At 34.0% G+C, this 17,886-nt stretch overlaps 2 protein-coding genes and 3 long non-coding RNA genes across 6 annotated transcripts; 2 read left to right on the top strand and 3 right to left on the bottom strand.

Annotated features, from left to right (window-relative positions):
* Positions 1 to 3,134: 3,134 nt before the first annotated feature.
* Positions 3,135 to 4,533, top strand: LOC124455340. The gene is made up of 5 exons (XM_047006004.1): positions 3,135 to 3,162; positions 3,463 to 3,654; positions 3,743 to 3,913; positions 4,023 to 4,069; positions 4,148 to 4,533. The coding sequence occupies exons 2-5, from the start codon at positions 3,486 to 3,488 to the stop codon at positions 4,412 to 4,414; spliced, it is 654 nt and encodes a 217-aa protein (XP_046861960.1). The 5' UTR covers positions 3,135 to 3,162; positions 3,463 to 3,485; the 3' UTR covers positions 4,415 to 4,533.
* A 710-nt stretch (positions 4,534 to 5,243) lies between these two features.
* LOC124455346 lies at positions 5,244 to 6,013 on the bottom strand. The gene is made up of 3 exons (XR_006951811.1): positions 5,992 to 6,013; positions 5,499 to 5,690; positions 5,244 to 5,408 (listed from the first exon to the last, which is right to left on the bottom strand). It is a non-coding gene; the product is annotated as an uncharacterized LOC124455346 (long non-coding RNA).
* A 1,505-nt stretch (positions 6,014 to 7,518) lies between these two features.
* On the bottom strand, positions 7,519 to 8,918 carry LOC124455344. 2 transcript variants are annotated; one of them, XR_006951808.1, is made up of 4 exons: positions 8,698 to 8,918; positions 8,211 to 8,370; positions 7,914 to 8,006; positions 7,519 to 7,848 (listed from the first exon to the last, which is right to left on the bottom strand). It is a non-coding gene; the product is annotated as an uncharacterized LOC124455344 (long non-coding RNA). The 2 variants fall into 2 exon arrangements; XR_006951809.1 differs by having other exon boundaries at positions 7,519 to 8,006.
* Positions 8,919 to 9,015: 97 nt separating this feature from the next.
* LOC124455341 lies at positions 9,016 to 10,613 on the bottom strand. The gene is made up of 5 exons (XM_047006005.1): positions 10,224 to 10,613; positions 10,035 to 10,115; positions 9,709 to 9,813; positions 9,451 to 9,643; positions 9,016 to 9,342 (listed from the first exon to the last, which is right to left on the bottom strand). The coding sequence occupies exons 1-5, from the start codon at positions 10,284 to 10,286 to the stop codon at positions 9,200 to 9,202; spliced, it is 585 nt and encodes a 194-aa protein (XP_046861961.1). The 5' UTR covers positions 10,287 to 10,613; the 3' UTR covers positions 9,016 to 9,199.
* Positions 10,614 to 12,417: 1,804 nt separating this feature from the next.
* LOC124455354 lies at positions 12,418 to 12,856 on the top strand. The gene is made up of 2 exons (XR_006951817.1): positions 12,418 to 12,645; positions 12,775 to 12,856. It is a non-coding gene; the product is annotated as an uncharacterized LOC124455354 (long non-coding RNA).
* Positions 12,857 to 17,886: the final 5,030 nt, after the last annotated feature.

Consider the following 17,886-nt stretch of genomic DNA (forward strand, 5'->3'; position numbering starts at 1 on the left):
ATCTACTTGTGACATTTTGTTGCTCAAAATCCTTCATTTCGAGAAAGAGTTCAGACATTTGTACAGGAGGTAAGATGAAGAAAATTTCCTTACAACCGATGTTATTTTGGCTATTTAATTCACTTTCGGACAGTAAACACACGTGTCAAAATACAAGATCAAACTACAATCAAATCTTATGTAGAATAGTGGCAATAAAATGGTTAGGAGTTTTGGTGCATTTTTAATCTGGATCTAGTTATTCAGAACGATTATTAATAAAGGTAGCAGGCATGACAGTAAATTTTAACCATTTTGCGTTAACAATCGAAGGAAAGCTTCAATACTGGCATGTTGTGGCGTGAATGATCTTTTTAGTAAGGATTCTTACGATACGTTTCAATTCAGACGATACAAATTGCTTGGCTTATTAAATGTTATCTTTGTAGAAACTATTACAAAAGTAGATAATCTCTTTTTCCATGAAGCCCATGGATGCTTTCATTCATGATGATGGTGGCTCTTTTTATCTTGAGAGAGTTAGGAGAAAGTTACATTGTAAATTTAGCTTGTAAAAACGTATAAACGTATTTCTCTAATAAATTGTTAGTAAGCATGCTATTTACTTCAAAATCGGTGCTAGTACATTTGTTGGGCGTTGCCATGACCATGAACTTGTGCAGCTTCAATCGACTGCATGCTCATGAATGACTGAGCATGCCAGATGATTTATCCGAGAATTAGTGACTGAGCAGCTACTTACTCATAATTAATATAGGTATCCAGTTGGTCGTTGCCATGATCACAAATTTGTTGAGTATTGACTGCATGAAGATTAATTCTTAATTCATTTGCTGACATGGAGCGATTGCCAACTAGATTGACATTCATGAAGTTGATGTTTTAAGGTCCATCAGAGTATGGAAATCAAAGAATGGATCAAAAGTACCAAGGCTATAAAAACTTTGGAATTACCCTTTGTAAACAATTCAGATACTTTTATGTTTTAATAAATTGAACCAATTTTAACAAATCCAAGAAAAGACCTACTGCTCATGTTTGATTCTTTACCATTGTTGAGTTTATGAGTGCTTGTGTTCTAAATTGATAATTTATTTTACCACAGGGGTCCAGTCCAGTGTTATTATCGTGATGTATTGATTGCAAACAATAGTTTTGTGGACTCTCATTTAAAAAGTCTTGGTTCAAAGTCAATTCAGGTAATGTGTTATGAAGTAGGATTGAAAGGTAGTAATCTATTATTAGGTTAAAGCATTTTTTATAGAATGAAGATAATTCTTGTGGTGACACCCATTGGAAAGCTCGAAAATGGTCTCCAAATCAAAGAAAAACCAAGACGAGACTGGACTTGAAGTTGCTGGATGCAGGCACTCGATTGCTTCAAGCTACTTTGAACATGTTCAGAGGAGAAATTTATGGCTATGCTCACTACTTGCATATGAATTTTTACAACCACATAGTTAAATATATGGGAAGATATTATATGCAAATATTGGCCTTGGGCTCTACGTGTTACATCGGAAGAAAATCAAAATGCGCTAAGAAATATTGCACCAGCACTGTCTATAATGCATGGGAAATCACACAGTTGAAGCAGGTACGTTACATACGTAGGTTATGATTGTTTACCCAATAACTCGTAAGCTAAATACCACATACGCCGACGATAATGCTCTATTAAAGATGTTATGAGACAAAGCGTGCTTTTCAAACTGTAATAATACTGTATTTCACGTAACTAAACCGTGGTTACATAAATCTGAAATGGGTTGTCTTGAATAGATGATTCTTTTCACACTTTTTAGGTTATTTGGAGCGGAAGATGGCAAAGTGGTGCGGCAGCAACTGCTGGCGAAGAAGTTGAGCAAATAAATTCGTATTTGTCAAGACTTGGCTCGACTACTAAAAATATGACGGCCTCCGGTGAGTATTATTTTCTTATCTGTATATCCACTCAGGTATTTTGGTCGATTAAGTCCACGAACTAATGTGCACATTAATGGTTGTACGTATTAAGGACGAGAAGAATGCATTACTGAACACCTTCTGAGTTGGAACAAGCGAAAATTTTAAACTTGGCAAAATCACTTGTTATTCGAATGAAAAAGGTTACACGTTATATCTTCAGTTAATTGTCAAAATTATATAATATAATATGAAATGAATAATATGAAATGAATAATATGAAATAATAATATAAATAATAATATAAATAAATAATATAAATAATATGAAATAATATAATATAAAATATAATATAATATAATATAAATAATATAATATAATATATATATAATATGAAATGAATTTACAGTTCATAGTTGTGTATAGGTCTTGTTTGAACCCAATACGTTTACTGCGCTAATATGATTATTTTTCACTGTTTTCATTATGTGTACTTGTATTTCGAAGACTGAAAGGAAACTTTCATCTGCCAGGGACGATTTTGTAAAGTTAAGAAGCGAACTTAATGTCCAGGATTCTGACTTGGACGACTCGATAATGCAGTGGAAAGAAGAAGTTCAACAATTTGAGAGATATACCTCTGTTATAACATTGTTTACTTTCAAATATTTTGGAAACATGGTTTAGTATTGAACAGTTCTGTACTTATGGTTGATTTTGTTCAAACATCATTTAAAACGAAACTATATGAAATAATTCTTGGCCTGGCTCAAATTTTTATGTTTGGCAATTGTTATTTTTAACAATTCATTTTACCCGGAAAATATATAGCTATACAGTATTGTATGGAGTGCTTAGTAATTACGTAGATAAATTAATATTTTTTATTGTTTCTCTAGAACAACAAATTGAAGTTTCTTCGTTGAAAGGTGCCGCCGAAGAGTTCTTCCTTTTGCATCAAACTGTTGAAAATGCTCAACATTTGGAGAATTTTGTAAGAGCCAACGATGATCAAACGCAGACATTATGATAGGCTTTTCGTTCATGACGCTCAAAACAAAGTGAAACAACATGAACGAAATGCAACAAGATTGCTGGAATTGAAAAGACAGCTTTAGATGGACATGTGACAGAGGAGCAGCTTCTTGAGCAAGGAAAGTCGCAGCTGGCAAAATCACAGTAGCAAAGCTGCAGAAGAGATTAGAAATGTTGTATTTTCAGTCACTAGACGCACAAAAGAAATAACTTCTCTTGCTGGTGAGTTTTGTTGGGGTTTTTTATGAGTAACTGTAAGCATTATTTTAAAGTTCGTAGCAAAATCTAAGTGAGTTAGATTTTAGATGTAGGCGACACAAAATGCTAAATATGGAACAGTTTTATTCGAGATAAATTGTGCTTTATCTAAAAGTAAACGGTAAATACCATCTACACCATCCTCGTCGAAATATGGGCCACCCTACACTTATTTTGTGCCGAATTATTTCAAAGCATTTTGCCAAATTACTGTAAAATTGCGATTTGTCGTTGTTACGTATATTATACATGTACGTACTGTAGATTCTAGCAAACGAAGATCTTCGATGAGAAGGAAATGCGCTAAAGAGAAGTCCGAAATAACATCTACCGTAGAAAAGTTAAATTGCCTCTCAAGTCTGTGTGGTCTTCCTACGACAAGTGCGGAAGAAGTCATGTCTGGAGATTTTGTTTGGTCGTTTAACCAGTGTAACATAGATAGTACGACTTCACATGGTGTAAAAGAAAATCAAATATAGTTCTATGTATATTGTGACGTCCATGCTCGCTTTTAGTTTCAACTATTTTACTTAACAATATTTAGATATACCTGTGCGTTTCAAGGCACAAATTGTCGATAAGTACATGTTAGTTAAAAGATTGGAAGAGGAAAAAGCACTTCTGAACATGGAGATGAAAAATTATATGATTTATTGTTTGGAAAACGTTTTGCCTCTCCTTTGTGAAAGAAAAGAGAAGATTAAAGATAGAATAGGTATAGACAAATGTTCGTATTATGTTAAAACAAGCTTAAAGGTTGCGTGTTTATATACTGTGGAATGTAATGTACATGCGTTCAACATATTTTGCAATTATTTTTTTAGTATTTACAAATAATGTTGATGAATCTGATGACTATTCTTTCCTTGAGGTCAGATAAGTAGTGAATATGACACCAATCTTTTAAAATACGAGCATACTTATTGACATGATTACGTTTGTTTTATAGAGCTTTCTTCTAGATGAATATAAACATCGCTATTGTGTGCGAAAAGACACAATGAAGACTCTGCATGGTCGTCTCGCCATCACAAACTGCGGAATTGCATTTGCCAGAGTGCAGTTGAAAAAAGGTTTTCAATACTTTCACGACTTAGAACAGTCCATAGTCAACGAATACGGTAGTGACAGTGAATCAGACTGTAGCGATGAAGATGACGTTCGTGAAGATGACGTTTATGAAGATGTTCAAGAAGAAGATGCATATAATTCGTAGTATTTTGTTGCTGAAAGCTGTGCTATCATATTTTTGTGTGCAATTTTTATAAATAGAAAATTATTTGCATGTTGCTCTTTTTGTAAATACACTTGCAAGTATATACATCTAAGAAGATACACGCATTTGTAGTTGTTTAGTGCAAACGGCTTATTTTGCAACAATTTTTGATCTACAAATTGCCCTTTTTCGCAACACAAATTGTCTTTTTCCTTGATATTTAGATTTCTGATTCCTCTGTGATAGATTTATTGATTTAACAGTCGCTCATTCTCACTCACATAACCAAAAAAGCTATGAATGGCTACCAGCCACTAGCTGGTATACTGGTTCAATATGCATCTTCTTCTTCAACATCTTCATAAACGTCATCTTCATGAACGTCATCTTCATCGCTACAGTCTGATTCACTGTCACTACCGTATACGTTGACTATGGACTGTTCTAAGTCGTGAAAGTATTGAAAACCTTTTTTCAACTGCACTCTGGCAAATGCAATTCCGCAGTTTGTGATGGCGAGACGACCATGCAGAGTCTTCATTGTGTCTTTTCGCACACAATAGCGATGTTTATATTCATCTAGAAGAAAGCTCTATAAAACAAACGTAATCATGTCAATAAGTATGCTCGTATTTTAAAAGATTGGTGTCATATTCACTACTTATCTGACCTCAAGGAAAGAATAGTCATCAGATTCATCAACATTTGTAAATACTAAAAAAATAATTGCAAAATATGTTAAACGCATGTACATTACATTCCACAGTATATAAATACGCAACCTTTAAGCTTGTTTTAACATAATACGAACATTTATCTATACCTATTCTATCTTTAATCTTCTCTTTTCTTTCACAAAGGAGAGGCAAAACGTTTTCCAAACAATAAATCATATAATTTTTCATCTCCATGTTCAGAAGTGCTTTTTCCTCTTCCAATCTTTTAACTAACATGTACTTATCGACAATTTGTGCCTTGAAACGCACAGGTATATCTAAATATTGTTAAGTAAAATAGTTGAAACTAAAAGCGAGCATGGACGTCACAATATACATAGAACTATATTTGATTTTCTTTTACACACCATGTGAAGTCGTACTATCTATGTTACACTGGTTAAACGACCAAACAAAATCTCCAGACATGACTTCTTCCGCACTTGTCGTAGGAAGACCACACAGACTTGAGAGGCAATTTAACTTTTCTACGGTAGATGTTATTTCGGACTTCTCTTTAGCGCATTTCCTTCTCATCGAAGATCTTCGTTTGCTAGAATCTACAGTACGTACATGTATAATATACGTAACAACGACAAATCGCAATTTTACAGTAATTTGGCAAAATGCTTTGAAATAATTCGGCACAAAATAAGTGTAGGGTGGCCCATATTTCGACGAGGATGGTGTAGATGGTATTTACCCGTTTACTTTTAGATAAAGCACAATTTATCTCGAATAAAACTGTTCCATATTTAGCATTTTGTGTCGCCTACATCTAAAATCTAACTCACTTAGATTTTGCTACGACCTTTAAAATAATGCTTACAGTTACTCATAAAAAACCCCAACAAAACTCACCAGCAAGAGAAGTTATTTCTTTGTGCGTCTAGTGACTGAAAATACAACATTTCTAATCTCTTCTGCAGCTTTGCTACTGTGATTTTTGCCAGCTGCGACTTTCCTTGCTCAAGAAGCTGCTCCTCTGTCACATGTCCATCTAAAAGCTGTCTTTTCAATTCCAGCAATCTTGTTGCATTTCGTTCATGTTGTTTCACTTTGTTTTGAGCGTCATGAACGAAAAGCCTATCACCCAATGTCTGCGTTTGATCATCGTTGGCTCTTACAAAATTCTCCAAATGTTGAGCATTTTCAACAGTTTGATGCAAAAGGAAGAACTCTTCGGCGGCACCTTTCAACGAAGAAACTTCAATTTGTTGTTCTAGAGAAACAATAAAAAATATTAATTTATCTACGTAATTACTAAGCACTCCATACAATACTGTATAGCTATATATTTTCCGGGGGTAAAATGAATTGTTAAAAATAACAATTGCCAAACATAAAAATTTGAGCCAGGCCAAGAATTATTTCATATAGTTTCGTTTTAAATGATGTTTGAACAAAAATCAACCATAAGTACAGAACTGTTCAATACTAAACCATGTTTCCAAACATATTTGAAAGTAAACAATGTTATAACAGAGGTATACCTCTCGCAAATTGTTGAACTTCTTCTTTCCACTGCATTATCGAGTCGTCCAAGTCTGAATCCTGGACATTAAGTTCGCTTCTTAACTTTACAAAATCGTCCCTGGCAGATGAAAGTTTCCTTTCGGTCTTCGAAATACAAGTACACATAATGAAAACAGTGAAAAATAATCATATTGGCGCAGTAAACGTATTGGGTTCAAACAAGACCTATACACAACTATGAACTGTAAATTCATTTCATATTATATATATATTATTATATTATTATATTTTATATTATATTATTTCATATTATTTCATATTATTCATTTCATATTATTCATTTCATATTATATTATATAATTTTGACAATTAACTGAAGATATATACAACGTGTAACCTTTTTCATTCGAATAACAAGTGATTTTGCCAAGTTTAAAATTTTTCGCTTGTTCCAACTCAGAAGGTGTTCAGTAATGCATTCTTCTCGTCCTTAATACGTACAACCATTAATGTGCACATTAGTTCGTGGACTTAATCGACAAAAATACCTGAGTAGATATACAGATAAGAAAATAATACTCACCGGAGGCCGTCATATTTTTAGTAGTCGAGCCAAGTCTTGACAAATACGAATTTATTTGCTCAACTTCTTCGCCAGCAGTTGCTGCCGCACCACTTTGCCATCTTCCGCTGCAAATAACCTAAAAAGTGTGAAAAGAATCATCTATTCAAGACAACCCATTTCAGATTTATGTAACCACGGTTTAGTTACGTGAAATACAGTATTATTACAGTTTGAAAAAGCACGCTTTGTCTCATAACATCTTTAATAGAGCATTATCGTCGGCGTATGTGGTATTTAGCTTACGAGTTATTGGGTAAACAATCATAACTTACGTATCTAACGTACTTCAACTGTGTGATTTCCCATGCATTATAGACAGTGCTGGTGCAATATTTCTTAGCGCATTTTGATTTTCTTCCGATGTAACACGTAGAGCCCAAGGCCAATATTTGCATATAATATCTTCCCACATATATTTAACTTTATGTGGTTGTAAAAATTCAAATGCAAGTAGTGAGCATAGCCATAAATTTCTCCTCTGAACATGTTCAAAGTAGCTTGAGCAATCGAGTGCCTGCATCCAGCAACTTCAAGTCCAGTCTCGTCTTGGTTTTTCTTTGATTTGGAGACCATTTTCGAGCTTTCCAATGGGTGTCACCACAAGAATTATCTTCATTCTATAAAAAATGCTTTAACCTAATAATAGATTACTACCTTTCAATCCTACTTCATAACACATTACCTGAATTGACTTTGAACCAAGACTTTTTAAATGAGAGTCCACAAAACTATTGTTTGCAATCAATACATCACGATAATAACACTGGACTGGACCCTGTGGTAAAAATAAATATCAATTTAGAACACAAGCACTCATAAACCCAACAATGCAGGTAAAGAATCAAACATGAGCAGTAGGTCTTTTTCTTGGATTTGTTAAAATTGGTTCAATTTATTAAAACATAAAAGTATCTGAATTGTTTACAAAGGGTAATTCCATTTTTGCAAGTTTGAGAATTCGCCATCCAATATCACAAACCTTGGTACTTTGCTGAATCTGTACACTTTTTGATTTCCATCAACATGACATGAATGTTGATCAATACTACAAGGAGGGCAATTTTTCCATGTCTGCTCATGAAGAAGGTCAATTTCATGTTGGCAATAGCTCCATTCAACAAATGATTGATAACAATTTCCTAGTGAAACCAGTTCCAAATCAAAACATAGCACAATTATATACTATTTGTTGATTATGCAAAACCCCCCTGTACTATAATATAGTTCTCATACTTCAAACATACACATTATATGAAGCCTACAAAAATTGACATGTGCTTGTTACAAATTTTAAACAAATTTTCCTTGACTTCCCAGAATTTACCAAAATTCACAGAAAGAAATGATCATAAAGGATTATTTTGAAATCAAGATTTACGTCTTGTAGCTTTTGGTTTGCAAGACAAAAATATACACAAAGTAAAAGCACACTAACAAAGATATGTAGATAGCATAAAAATAATCACCCTTCCTCTAGAGCTGGAAATATCTTCCAAACTTCTTACAAAAGCAGATTGTGATGACCCAGGCATCCTCTTTCTAAATGCATCCCACAAATTAAAGACATCTTGACTAAATATGTAATGAAAATTTTCAGGGCTACCAGGCCACCAGCCACTCTCAATTATACTGTCAACAGAAATTGGTGACCACTTCCATTGACAAGATGAGCAATGTACAGTGAACCAATTAATATCAAATCATCCTGTTGAAGACAAAATATAATCAAAAATAACCAGTACAGTGCTGAAAATATGCACTTCAAAGAAATCAAATCTTGGGGTTTCATAAGAAGCCAGCAACTTCATCAATGATTTGAAGTTTTTAGTTTCAATCTAAAGTCTATGAATTAGTGTATAATCCAACCTGCTGCCTATGTACTTTTCTAAATGTGACTAAGATAATGAGCCCCTAACAAATCCGATTTTAATAAGATGCATCATATGTACATCCATATATCAAAAATTGTTATTTGGACTCTGTAAAAAAATTGCATAAGGACATTTTCACCTTCACATTGATCATAATCACAAGAGAGCTGTTGGTAGTTTTGATGATAGATTCATTACACAACTGACATGATGATGGGTAAAGGATGGGACATGATCGATCTACAAAGATAATAGCATCATCACAGAAAAACATTTCTCTCACATCGGGCACAACAAAAAAAAACCAAATATATAAATAAAATTCATAAGTATGTACATTATACTTACCAATGCTGCAAATCTTTCCATCAGATGAAATGGATTGTGTTGGCTTGATATATTGAAAATAACCATCCAACCACACTTCTCGATCATGGAGAGGATTATTCTTATGGACATCATCGCATTCTTGACAAATATATCTCAACACACCACATTGTCTGCATCTCAGTACAGCTTCATTTTCATTGCATCTACAACACTTCATAGCAGATAAAGGAGGAGCAAATGATGACACAGTTACATTGAATATTTTTTCCCTCGTACTTTCCCAATTTTCTTCTCGATTTTCCATTCTTTTTTGCCAAGCAGATGGCCCAGTATCCACTTCTCTAATAACCAACTGACAGCTTTCAAGAATGGCTTCAAGATCTAAAATGAAAATGAAATAATTTTATGACATAAAGCTGTTTCCTTTTCTATTTTTTTTCTAAAATATGACACAATTATAAAAAGAGTACATTGAAGTGTTAAAAGCACAGTCACATGTGTATAAAAATATAAAAAACTATGTATAGATGCAGTGGCCTGGACAGCACTAAAGTTTTGCTTCTGTTATGTAAAGTTGAGATGTAAGAAGTATTATCAATAACCTCTTTCAGTAACACTGTCCTCACATAACATTTCCTGTGGAACATCATGTAAATCTGACGATGTTGTAGGCATTTCCTCATCTATGATAGTAATAACAACAAGTAACATAAAAATGTAACATACAAGTTACACAAAAATCTAAAATGCTTCTATTTCTTTGATAAAAGTATTATTTCCCCAGCACACACCTCTTTGGGTATTTCCATTGCTCGAAGTGCTTTGCCTCGGCTTATGAATAATTCGTTCGCCATCTTCGTTTCTTTGAAGAACTATATCTCTACTGGCATTTTTCTTCTCAATAGTTTTACTTCTACTTCGAACACCTTGATTTGTAATAGCATTGACATTGCTTATTGCAGACAGCAGCTGCTCATCAATCGTTGGTTTACTCAGCTTACTGCGTTTATGAGACATGTGTGATTGCATAAATAAGAGGTGAAACCCCGATGTGTTTAATATTTCATAAAAATACTGATACATGGTACTGTAAAATATCTTCGCTCCAATAACAAAACAAAATGGCGCGCGCTAAGTTTTTTGGTTTTTTCATTTCGGCAACTGGCAAAGGAGCCACTCATGTCACCAGGCCTATTGTTTGAACGGACGTTTCAAATTGACTTATAGAGTCAATTTGAGGGTATTTTCACAATTAGCCTATAGAGTTAATTTAAGGAAGAGCCTGGGTTGGAGTAACATACAAGTACATACGAGTAACATACGACTATTTTCTGGTCAACAAATGAGAAAAAACACAATTTCTTCAATACATTGATATTTGCGTTTATTTTTCCTTGTATTTGTGTGGACTTTGGGGCAACCATTTGATGGATTTAAATGCTGAAAAGGTATTTTACTTTTATACTACATTCATTTGTATGTTTAGGTTGAATTTGTTATAGATATTTTGTCGATGCGATTTGCCAGTATTTGAGCGCTTTTCACCTAGGAAATACATATTTATGAAAGCGATTATACATTCATTTTGACTCTGAAGATGACTACCGCTAAGGTTGTCGAAACGTCAGTCAACAACAACAAAAACAGTCCGTCTCAGGACTATACGTAACAGTGCAACTCTCATTTAATTCAAATATATATAATGTACATTTATTTCATGTAGCACGTTTTGAAAGCATTATTTATATGTTGTTTATTTAATCGCTTTCATAAATATGTATTTCCTAGGTGAAAGTGTTTCAAAAAGCGCTCAAATACTGGTAAATCGCATCGACAAAATATCTATAACAAATTCAACTAAAACATACAAATGAATGTAGTATGAAAGTAAAATACCTTTTCAGCATTTAAATCCATCAAATGGTTGCCCCAAAGTCCACACAAATACAACGCAAATATCAATGTATTGAAGAAATTGTGTTGTTTCTCATTTGTTGACCAGAAAATAGTCGTATGTCACTCGTATGTACTCGTATGTTACTCGTATGTACTTGTTTGTTACTCGTATGTACTCGTATGTCACTCGTATGTACTCGTATGTTACTCGTATGTACTCGTGTGGTGTTTTAGTCACGATCGTTATGAATACCACAACTTACATGATGCTTTATAATAACGAGAAAAATATAAATTTTTTAACAGAAACTGAATGTGATCTTCAAAAAATTGTAAAGATGTTTATAGATAGTCCCAAAGATTTCATCATTGAATGTGGCTTTCATGGATTAAGAACATAATCTAAATCTACTTGCTGTTCGTACACCTTTTTTTAAAAGATTGTTGAGCAGTAAAAGAAAATTTATGGTTTAGTGGTTGAGAAAGAAGATTTGTAAGGGTACTATTAACTTGCGGTTTCTTTTGCATAAAAAGGGATGAACATTTACATTTTACAAGTATAATTTTTCACAGACGGTTTTTTATTGTGAAATATTCTGTCTATTGCGAAAAGTTGTCCATCTACAACAAAATTCGCTGTAAAAAAGATGAACCACATATCAATGCTTTTTAAAAAGATTCGACTTGGAGGATAAAGCCGTTGGGTCGTGGTACGGATTGAAAATTTTGAATTTTATATAATGAATTTAAAGTTGTGCAATGAATATGAACGATTTTGATTGGTTTTGCAATAAATTTAAATTGGACGTTGCAATTTTGCAGCAACGCTATAGTTGCTGTTTCTTTTGTTAGTGTCTATCTATATGACATGTTTTTTTATAATAAAGCGAAAATTGTTTTCGTCGTCTCTACAAGTCGCTTTGTATGTTTGTAAAAAAAAGAAAATTTGGACTGTGAGATAATGACTTCTGACATGTCTTGTTTTGCTTCCATTGAACATGACACCTTTTATATTTGGTTTGATGAAGCAGCCATTGTCAATGAACTTTTAACATGCAATTGGTATAGAAGAAAGTGATCCGTTTTTAAAGTAATCTGTGAATTTGATTTTCATGTGCGCCATACTAATGGCTCCGTACAAAATAATATCATTAGATACTCTTTGTTATTAGGCGAGATGTTGGTGCCCTTTCTTTGTTGGTTATTCCCTTAAGACACCCATGAAAATCAAGAATTGTGATAATTATGTTTGTTTGTCTGATGAGATGAAGGCAAGCAAGGAAGAGCAAGTCGCAGCTTTGGCAAAAAACGTGTTAAGTAATTTTGGAATGTGACACTTTTAAACTGTTATTGTTGTTGGTCATTAATTGTTAGTTAATAATGAAACATATCATTTAATACTAACTATTTCGCTTGTTAATTCCTGTTATTTTGATGATTGTTTAGGTGGCAAGCAGATGAAAATGCTTAAGTATCTGTTCAAGGATTATCGACAGTGGTAGTAATTATTAAAACTTTTTTTTTCTCATTCTTTTTTTTGCTTTACATGATCATCCTATTGTACAAGGCCTGCTCCTTTTCCCATTAGCTAAGTGCGAAGAGAAAAGTTTTCTTAAAGAGCGCCGGTTTGCGAGTTCTTCGTAACAAACTGGCATGGTATGTTTGTTAATGACATATGTTTAACGACACACTCGTTTCAGATAATTTTTAAATTCAGCGGCGTTTTATTAATATGTGATTTTTGCTGCTTCGTTATGTTTTTCATGTGAAAATTCGTCGCACTTTTTGCCTTATGATGCTTGTTTTTGATGACAATGCGACTTCTGCAGAACTCTTTAAAAAATGAGTTGACTTTGTTGTGTCAATTATTGAAACGTTGTTGTAAATGGTTGTAATTCCCAGATATTTCTTTTGAGATGACTTATCTTCAAAGATTATACATAGTAGTAACATTCTTTTTTGCAATTGTTTGAAAAAAGAAGAAGAGCAATTTGAATAATGGTAACGGTATTTTTTTCGCGTGTTGTATATGTTACAAAATGATCAACCCGATTGAAACATAAAAAATGTTCATTTTTTTTACTTCATCAAAATGAAATATGTTTAATGTAAGTTTGGTGTTTAAAAATCTATTGCAAACACATTCTATTTTCAGTGAAATTGAAAGGAAACGATGATAATACTGCTGCTAATGGTAATTGTTCAAGGAAAACGAGCCTAGAATGATGTTCAGTGAATATGGCTTGTGGTAATATTGCTTGTGCAATTCCTATTTTCATTCAAATAAAATCAAAAGAGCATGTATACTTACGATAAAAACGTTGGTCATCTCGTACTTGAATCTGTTCTTCTATCAAGATATATTCTTTTGGATGAAAAATTTAGCGACGACTTCCAACTTGTAATGAAAAAACGATAAGACAATAGTGTGCAAAATAATAATGTGAGCAAGCAAATTGGCCTTACAACCATTCTCTTGAGATGTACCAAACAATGTTACACGCCCCACGTCGGCTGGTGCCAACAATAACACTGATAAAATATTCTTTTGTATCATACCACCAACATGGCTGAATTGCAAGTAAAGAATACATCAAAATTTATAGTGATATCACAGGTAATTTTCGTGCATGTCAACATTTATATCTGAGTTTATATTTGTTTATGTCTTCTTTCTTCATTTGTATGTAGAAATAAAACAATAAAAGACACTGGAACGTAAATTGATTTTAAACGTGCCTGATTGCTTGCATTCTTGTGATTTTCCGTGTCATGGCTTGTGAAGTATGATAGAAGGTAAATATTTAAATCACATGAACGAATAGCTTTAGTCAGTTGAGTTTAAAAATCAAACAATGCAATCAGAACTTTCAAAAGATCAAAGGCTTAACATGGTGGTCAAAGCATTATACAGTGAAATCTTTCATACTACAAGGTCTAAACTAAGACTGCTACTACTTCATTTCTGCAAGTAACTCATACTTCAGTAATTCGTTAGTAAAAAACATAATTTACTTTTCTTTCTACAACGTTAAATTGAGTAATTTTCCGTTGTTAACATTTCTTTATTTGACGTCATGACTAAAATTTTTATGGTGATTGGCTCCTTAGGAGCATGTCACCTATCATAAAGACAATAAGTAATCCTTCAATGCGTTTTGCTTTTAAAAATTAGATTTCATAGATCTCCGGTGGTTTGTTCAAGTAGGAATAATGAATGTTGAACAATCATGTGGAACAAATATACACAAAGGCATGCTTAGCACCATGCATAAAAATGCTATTCTCTTCAAGTTTACCACAAATAAACCACGAGGCGTTGCAGAAAGGAGATGTTGTCGAAATGAAATGGAAGAAGACTGTACACATAGGCCACAATATAAAGATTTGGCAGATTTCACTTAGGTTATTTCATTTTTCATTGTTATTGGCAGGTGAATGGTCTGGTTGTAGGTACTGAATGTTTTTGTATGATTTACATATGGCTGCTTTTAGTTTTCATATTTCGTCTATTTATAAAAATTTCAGTTAACACTGCGCTCTTTATTTTTTTGTTCTCTATCTACTAAAGTTTGCGTTTCTTTTGTTGCAACACAAAATCTTTGCTTTGTGGATAGCGTAGTCAGCCTGCATTTGTCGCTCCGTAAATTTGAATTTTTTATACGACTGTAACGCACGATCTGACTACACTGCATGTTAAAGTAGATCATCGGGATTCAGGATCATTGAAAACAACAAAAATATGAAACATCTTAAAACTACAAAATTTTAGGAAATTTTTCTAAATTTTCGCTCTTTTCTTTCATTTGAGGGTTTTTTACCGGATCTACCGGTTTTCCCTCCCATTTCGTTTTGTTTTGAAAAAAAAAACAGTGTCCACATTTGGGGCCAAGTGATGTCATTTGTCATAACATTATTTGCTGTAGCTATCATGAATATTCACGTTTCTTTTTCTTTTCTCGGCCTTCGGGTATATCTCCCGAAAACTGTGTTTATTAAATAGCATACATTCTAAAAAATAGGTACATGTGAAATGCATACATGTTGGTAGCCTTCAAGTTTATAGAAATGCGTACATGTTGGTAGCCTTCAAATTTATAGAAATGCGTACATGTTGGTAGCCTTCAAGTTTATAGAAATGCGTACATGTTGGTAGCCTTCAAGTTTATAGAAATGCGTACATGTTGGTAGCCTTCAAGTTTATAGAAATGCGTGCATGTTGGTAGCCTTCAAGTTTATAGAAATGCGTGCATGTTGGTAGCGTTCATGTTTATAGAAATGCTTACATGTTGGTAGCCTTCAAGTTGCGTACATGTTGGTAGCCTTCAAGTTTATAGAAATGCGTACATGTTGGTAGCCTTCAAGTTTATAGAAATGCGTGCATGTTGGTAGCCTTCAAGTTTAAAATGCGTACATATTGGTAGCCTTCAAGTTTATAGAAATGCGTACATGTTGGTAGCCTTCAAGTTTATAGAAAGCGTGCATGTTGGTAGCCTTCAAGTTTATAGAAATGCGTGCATGTTGGTAGCCTTCAAGTTTATAGAAATGCGTACATGTTGGTAGCCTTCAAGTTTATAGAAATGCGTACATGTTGGTAGCCTTGTTTATAAGTTTATAGAAATGCGTGCATGTTGGTAGCCTTCAAGTTTATAGAAATGCGTGCATGTTGGTAGCCTTCAAGTTTATAGAAATGCGTGCATGTTGGTAGCCTTCAAGTTTATAGAAATGCGTGCATGTTGGTAGCCTTCATGTTTATAGAAATGCGTGCATGTTGGTAGCCTTCATGTTTATAGAAATGCGTGCATGTTGGTAGCCTTCAAGTTTATAGAAATGCGTGCATGTTGGTAGCCTTCAAGTTTATAGAAATGCGTGCATGTTGGTAGCCTTCATGTTTATAGAAATGCGTGCATGTTGGTAGCCTTCAAGTTTATAGAAATGCGTACATGTTGGTAGCCTTCATGTTTATAGAAATGCGTGTGTTGGTAGCCTTCAAGTTTATAGAAATGCGTGCATGTTGGTAGCCTTCATGTTTATAGAAATGCGTGCATGTTGGTAGCCTAGAAATGCGTTGTTGGTAGCCTTCAAGTTTATAGAAATGCGTGCATGTTGGTAGCCTTCAAGTTTATAGAAATGCGTGCATGTTGGTAGCCTTCATGTTTATAGAAATGCGTTGTTGGTAGCCTTCATGTTTATAGAAATGCGTGCATGTTGGTAGCCTTCATGTTTATAGAAATGCGTGCATGTTGGTAGTGTTTAGTTTATAGAAATGCGTGCATGTTGGTAGCAAGTTTATAGAAATGCGTGCATGTTGGTAGCCTTCAAGTTTATAGAAATGCGTGCATGTTGGTAGCCTTCATGTTTATAGAAATGCGTGCATGTTGGTAAGTTTATAGAAATGCGTGCATGTTGGTAGCCTTCATGTTTATAGAAATGCGTACATGTTGGTAGCCTTCAAGTTTATAGAAATGCGTGCATGTTGGTAGCCTTCAAGTTTATAGAAATGCGTGCATGTTGGTAGCCTTCATGTTTATAGAAATGCGTGCATGTTGGTAGCCTTCAAGTTTATAGAAATGCGTGCATGTTGGTAGCCTTCAAGTTTATAGAAATGCGTGCATGTTGGTAGCCTTCAAGTTTATAGAAATGCGTGCATGTTGGTAGCCTTCATGTTTATAGAAATGCGTGCATGTTGGTAGCCTTCATGTTTATAGAAATGCGTGCATGTTGGTAGCCTTCAAGTTTATAGAAATGCGTACATGTTGGTAGCCTTCAAGTTTATAGAAATGCGTGCATGTTGGTAGCCTTCAAGTTTATAGAAATGCGTACATGTTGGTAGCCTTCAAGTTTATAGAAATGCGTACATGTTGGTAGCCTTCAAGTTTATAGAAATGCGTGCATGTTGGTAGCCTTCAAGTTTACAGAAATGCGTACATGTTGGTAGCCTTCAAGTTTACAGAAATGCGTACATGTTGGTAGCCTTCAAGTTTATAGAAATGCGTACATGTTGGTAGCCTTCAAGTTTACAGAAATGCGTACATGTTGGTAGCCTTCAAGTTTATAGAAATGCGTACATGTTGGTAGCCTTCAAGTTTACAGAAATGCGTGCATGTAGGTAGCCTTCAAGTTTACAGAAATGCGTACATGTTGGTAGCCTTCAAGTTTACAGGAATGCGTACATGTTGGTAGCCTTCAAGTTTATAGAAATGCGTACATGTAGGTAGCCTTCAAGTTTACAGAAATGCGTACATGTTGGTAGCCTTCAAGTTTATAGAAATGCGTACATGTTGGTAGCCTTCAAGTTCATAGCTACTGAGTGAAGTAGATCTAATCAACATAGTTAAAATAAAATATGCTGTTTAGTTATATGACCAAGTAATTTCCTAACCCCAGAATCCAATATTTGCAGCTAAGTAATTGCCACTGCTGTAATCCTATACTACAATCGTTTAAGATCAAAGGTGCAGAATACCTCAAACATTTTCTTGTCTTACGAAGAAGAAAAGCCCACACCAAAGAAAATTTCTAAAATGCTTCATGCATCTACACAAAATGACAACGAGC

This window comes from Xenia sp. Carnegie-2017, unplaced genomic scaffold (genome assembly GCF_021976095.1).
Source record: "Xenia sp. Carnegie-2017 unplaced genomic scaffold, XeniaSp_v1 HiC_scaffold_36, whole genome shotgun sequence".
NCBI lineage: Eukaryota > Metazoa > Cnidaria > Anthozoa > Malacalcyonacea > Xeniidae > Xenia > Xenia sp. Carnegie-2017.